The sequence below is a fragment of the Solanum tuberosum genome, unplaced genomic scaffold (assembly GCF_000226075.1).
Source record: "Solanum tuberosum cultivar DM 1-3 516 R44 unplaced genomic scaffold, SolTub_3.0 scf00972, whole genome shotgun sequence".
NCBI classification, from domain to species: domain Eukaryota; kingdom Viridiplantae; phylum Streptophyta; class Magnoliopsida; order Solanales; family Solanaceae; genus Solanum; species Solanum tuberosum.
In genome coordinates, this window is record NW_006239877.1 from 30,442 (window position 1) to 36,562 (window position 6,121).

General features: G+C 32.1%; 2 protein-coding genes across 2 annotated transcripts in view; both read right to left on the bottom strand.

The window, feature by feature from the left end:
• Positions 1-361: 361 nt before the first annotated feature.
• Positions 362-2,953, bottom strand: LOC107059211 (TMV resistance protein N-like). The gene is made up of 2 exons (XM_015305696.1): positions 2,327-2,953; positions 362-2,027 (listed from the first exon to the last, which is right to left on the bottom strand). Exons 1-2 carry the CDS (start codon positions 2,539-2,541, stop codon positions 1,922-1,924), a joined length of 321 nt encoding a protein of 106 aa, XP_015161182.1. The 5' UTR covers positions 2,542-2,953; the 3' UTR covers positions 362-1,921.
• A 679-nt stretch (positions 2,954-3,632) lies between these two features.
• LOC102593676 (TMV resistance protein N-like) overlaps positions 3,633-6,121 on the bottom strand; it is a 6,662-nt gene continuing 4,173 nt past the window's right edge. Inside the window, exon 3 of the mRNA XM_015305695.1 lies at positions 3,633-3,710. Within this exon, the coding sequence (XP_015161181.1) occupies positions 3,633-3,710 (78 nt within the window). The remainder of the gene's footprint in view (positions 3,711-6,121) is intronic.

Here is a 6,121-nt window from a genome sequence, read left to right on the forward strand (position 1 = left end):
CATCACTAAGGCTCGTAGTGGTGGTTGTCGGTTAAAGAACCTCCCACAAAAGCTATATTTCTTCCATATAAGTAAAGTTGAGTTTGTTGTCGTTCTATCCTTCACAAACTAAGTTGTTTACATTGTTTACAAGCTTTATATGTATTGCATGTGCCTTATTGCTTTACTTTGAGCCCAGTTATTTATATGAGTCGTTCAGAGTCAAGGTAAGTGATCTCTTGTTCTCTTTTCTAGCTTAAGTTGTGGTTTAGCTTTTCCAGCTCACATACTCGTACATTCCATGTACTGATGCCAGTTGGCCTGCATCGTTTTAAGTACATTCCATGTACTGATGGTACCAGGTACCTTGATGCTGTTTGAATGAATGAGTAATTTGTTGTTTGTTAACTTGAATACATCAACATCAAGAGTTAATACATATTGGATCAAGAGTTAATACCAGGGACCTGGTACCAGTGTGGTGGATGAAAAAGGTACTGGTACCAGGTCCCTTGATGATAATCTCCAAGGGACCTTGAATATCTCTCTTTGAATGAATGAGTAATTTGTTGTTTGTTAACTTGAATACATCAACATCAAGAGTTAATACATATTGGATCAAGAGTTAATACCAGGGACCTGGTACCAGTGTGGTGGATGAAAAAGGTACTGGTACCAGGTCCCTTGATGATAATCTCCAAGGGACCTTGAATATCTCTCTTTGAATGAATGAGTAATTTGTTGTTTGTTAACTTGAATACATCAACATCAAGAGTTAATACATATTGGATCAAGAGTTAATACCAGGGACCTGGTACCAGTGTGGTGGATGAAAAAGGTACTGGTACCAGGTCCCTTGATGATAATCTCCAAGGGACCTTGAATATCTCTCTTTGAATGAATGAGTAATTTGTTGTTTGTTAACTTGAATACATCAACATCAAGAGTTAATACATATTGGATCAAGAGTTAATACCAGGGACCTGGTACCAGTGTGGTGGATGAAAAAGGTACTGGTACCAGGTCCCTTGATGATAATCTCCAAGGGACCTTGAATATCTCTCTTTGAATGAATGAGTAATTTGTTGTTTGTTAACTTGAATACATCAACATCAAGAGTTAATACATATTGGACAAACAACCTCATCCCTTTTGATTGGTGTAGTACTCTGACGGCTTTACCAACTTCTGACGCGGGCAGCTTTCCATCTGTACAGCATATGATCCTGGACGAGCATACTCTGCAGAGGATCGGGTCCCTACACTTGTGAGTAAATCATCAAAACATCTGGGAGCATTAAGACTTATCATTTCCCCCCTTTTTGATGATGACAAACAACCTACAAGTAGCCTCGCATGAGTGTTAAACATTCATTCAAAAATTACATTTATTCCCCCTATCGCAGTTCCCCCTATCATTGTTCTTCCCCCTTAGTTCAGTTCCCTTCTAATTTCACACAACAGTTCACCTTAATTCCCCTTTTTGACACATTGAAAAGGAATGTTAGTAAACATATGCGAGTTATATGCAAAGCATTGAAGAATTCAGGGCCACGGGCCACACAGAACTTGTACAGGTAAGCATAAAAGAGAATATCAAAGCATACTTAATAATGCACAATAAGAAATAACATTAGATCACAAAAGCTGACCACAGGGGTTAGCCAAGACGGTACACAAAGCCACTCGAGTTTTTGACACAGAGATGAGGAGGACAATAAGACAGGACTCGTTTAGGACGGAGGGGGAGGGGTAATAAGAGTTTGCATCAGCAAAGACATTCGCTCATTTGCATCAACATGAGCTTGAATGATTTGCTTGTTGAGAGCTTTGACTTCCTCACCGAGTGAGGCATTTGTCTTCAGCAGTTGCTTGTTCTCAGCTCTCAACGACTCAACCTCTTTTTCATCCACGACACTGGTACCAGGTCCCTTGGATATTATCATTCAGAATCACTGCAAGGTTGGTCAACTCTCTTTTGAGATAAAGAACCCTTGCATAATATGGAAATTTGGTCAACAATTTCCTGAATAGAGTCCGATTCAATTCTACAAAAAATAAGAATATTGATATATACAGGTAAAAAAAAAACGTCAAGAATAAGAAGTATATTACCCTAGAATCAATAAAAATATTATCTTCCTAACAATGTCATCGAGTAATAAAATTGATAGGAACTATCCCTTCTAACTTATAGAAATATATATAATCAACCATCATTCTTTTTTAGAAAATAGGAAAAATTTATTTAAGATTCTCTTTGACTAATTTTTTATGTATAGAATATATGTGTAGGTAGTCTTCATAAATTATTCCTTCAATTTCAATTCTTGTGTTTTTAACTCACCGGTTGCGGATATCATATCCTACTAGATTTGCAGCAGCAGTTAGAGCATTCTTCCATCCTTTCACCTTATGCATCCCCTCAACATCATCCTTATACCTCCATTCGTGTTTGTCAAATGCTTCTGCAAGGCTCTCACATTGATTTCGAACATGTGATGGATCCACATCATAAAAGATCGGTATTACTATTTGTCCTTTCACTTCCTTGCATTCCATGATCTTCACTAATTCATTCAAGCACCACCTCGATGTAGCATAATTCTTTGAGAAAATGATGAGTGCAACTTGAGACTCTTCAATAGCTTTCAAGAGTTCTTCTGAGATGGAATCGCTATTCTCTAGCCTTTTATCATCTCGAAAGGTGAATGTTCCCCTGTTTTTCAAACCTTCATACAAGTGACTCGTAAATGTTCTCAGGGTGTCAGCACACTTCTAAAACTTAGAAAGACATCGTACTTCCATCGAGGACAGTATTGTGAATCACTTGCAAAAGAAGATGCCATAGATTCAATTAATTGTCTGAAAAGAAAAACTAAAGTGTATGGATCGGATGAGATCAATTGAATGATGAACAAATTAGTTATATAGAGGAAAGAAGAAATAAACATTCCAGTCAACTAATAATATTAATAGGAAATTTCTGTATGTCTACTTAGTTATCGCATTAATTATTCTGACAAGTTTTAGCCATACATATTACTTTTCTACTAATTTGAATTTCTATTGCTTCTCTGTAGATCATTTATGGTTATGGACAGAGGCGAATCTAGGATTTTTCGAATATGGGTGCACCAAGAAAAATGTATTAAGTGGGAATTGATCCAAACATGGGTGCACCAAGAAAAATGTATTCAGTAGGAATTGATCCTCAGTCCTCAAAGTCAAAATCTCAGCATTTAACCATGTGAACCAACTAGACTTTTTATAGTACGGGTGCAAGAATATAATATTATACAAATGCTAGAAAATATACACATAAAATATCTAATTTTACGAAGAGACCACGGGTTCGGGTGCCATATTTTTTGTACCTAAATTCGCCACTGGTTATGGACCCACTATTCATCTGCACAAAGAAAAATTGGACCATATTAGTATTAACTCTGATCATTTAAAAAGATGATTATTCTCCTCCTTGTTAAAAGTTCGTACAATAAACTCGTAATTGTTTTACGAGTATCTTCACCTCCCACTCCCAGTAGTCAACTAGTACATTTACATTGAATATTACTCATCCATAGTAAGTAGTAGGAAATTTCTTCACGCCTTCCACACATTTATATTTGATTGTGACATGGATGAAAGTGCTAACAATTGTGCATGAAGTTGACGAATTCCAACAAAATTGGGAAAAGCTCACCCAACTTGCAAAAGGACAATAAAAACTGAAAAAGGCCAAAGGGATTAAGGGCATCTCCAACCCAAACACCAAATTTTACATCAAATTTGGTGTCGGCACTATTTTTTGTTTAATCAACTCCAACCCACTTCACCAAACTTTACACCAAAAAGAAATAATTTTCTCTCTCTTCATTATTATATTGTTATTTCTTATTTCATTTATATTTTCTTATTTCATAAAACAAATTCTTTCTAAAACATTCACCATATATAATTCATATTATTTCCTTTTATAATCGTTTAATATAAAATTATTTTGTACCATAATTTTTTAAATAATATAAATTTCTAGCAAATATTATACATTATACATAATAATGGATAATACAAATAAAAGTGAAATCATTAATGAAATACGATTAAATAAATATTACATAATTGAAAAAATTATTTTAAATTTTACATAAATATTCAACTTTCAAGATCACTACGGTGCTCCCATAAATGCTCTATTAATGCATTACGTAGTTCAAACTGAGCTTCTTTGTCCTTTATTTTTTTATATCAAGCTAGAAATTGTTGAAATTCATAATTTTCATCTATTGCCATTTCTACGGTCGGAGTTGGACCTTCCGACGCATCTTGAATTGGTGAATTAAGATCACGCTCATCCTCAATTATCATGTTGTGCATTATAATACATGAAGTTAATATATCATATAGCACTTCTTTTCTCCAAAAACGTGACGGTCCTGCAATAATTGCAAAACAAGATTGCAAAACTATGTATTTTATATTTCAATATTAATGTATGTAAAATTACTACTTTGTTGACTGTTTATTATTTTTGGTTATTTTAAAGTACATAGTATTATTTGTTTAAAAATTTATATGTTTGCATTTTTAATTTTTCTGAAGGTTAATTGTAGTTATATCCAAATATAATTTATAGTAGAATTAACATAAATTTAATTTTTTTAAAAAGTCATATATAGAAAAATTAATTTATAAAAAAACCAAATTTTATATCTAAAATTAATATTATAAAAATATTACATAAAAAATAATTAAATATACAAGAGATTTAATTAAAACATACAATTTATATAATGTTTAATTAAAAGTTTGTATAATGAAATAATATTAAAATATAAAAAAAGTGAAATGGTGTGATGAAGAGTGTTACACCAAATTTGATGTAACACTATTCACACACCAAATTTGGTGTAAAAATTGGTGTGGGTTGGAGCTCAAAAAAGCAAATTTTACACCAAATTTAGGATTTGGGTGTGTTTAGTAGAGTAAATATACACATAGGAAAAATCCTTTTGGCCAGAAAATTTGACCAGAATTTGGCCAGAATGGTAAAATAACATATTTCACATTATGTTATTTTACTTTTTTGAACATTTTTACCCTTTTAACTTTAATACATTTTACTTTTAAAAAAAAGATCAATTTATTTAAAATAAAAAGGATATTATAGACTTTTAAAATTTCTGGTCATTTAGCATTACCATTTTTTAATTTACTTTTTTTGTTCCTATTTACATGTCATGGTTTTTTTTAGAGTCAAACCATATGAACTTTGATTAACATTTTGAAATGTATTATTTGATCATACTGATATATATCTAAAGTTGGACACCCTTCTTCAGAAAATTACGTTCTATATATATGTCAAATGCTACATTTAAAGGATATATATTTAAAGTTAGACACCCTTAATAAAAGTTATGCCTTTGGTGTAGTGGTAATGGGTGTCCAATTGAATGATGGAGTTTCGGGTTCGAACCCAATCCAGGTACCGGACACCAGATAAAAAAATAAAAATAAAATAAAAAATACATCCTAAGAAAATTCAGCTCCGCAAATCCAATGGAGGTTTTAACCATACATTCATTACTGATTTGAATCTATCACAATTGAATATAAATGAGTACGTTTCACCATCTCTTAAATTTCTATGACTAGAAATTTGGTACAAAATTACTGTATTAATTAATAAGACATTATGTAATTATTTCAAATTATAAAGTAAATTAGTATTTATGGTTGAAACTATAAACTATAAAGTGAATTAGACTTGACTTCGCAATGAATTGATGAAGTCAAGTCGTGTTGTCGGTGACATAAAAATTACCCTTGCTTTTTCTTTGCACATTTATTTGCTTGTACTTTTAGTGGTCTATTAATTGTGTGCATATTGCATTGAAGTTTCCAAGAAATTTCCTACCTACTTCTACTAAATGTAAATATTTATTAAAATAAGTTTTTTGTTCGATTATTTATCTTCAATACAATAAACTCTGCTTTTAATGCTTGGCCAGTCGCAAAGAAATTTCTAAGACATTACCTTACAATTTCAAATAGACAAGGCCCACAATTTGTTAGGTAAAGTTTCATTTTATTTCTTTCTAGTTAGATTATTTTTATTCATTTAATTTATTTTCGA

Bases quoted from the DNA above. Each gene is read 5' to 3' on its own strand.
- LOC107059211 (XM_015305696.1), bottom strand. From the start codon at position 2,541: ATGGAATGCAAGGAAGTGAAAGGACAAATAGTAATACCGATCTTTTAT. The intron at 2,028-2,326 runs GTGAGTTAAAAA...TATTTTTTGTAG, and splicing joins GGATATGATATCCGCAACCG to AATTGAATCGGACTCTATTC.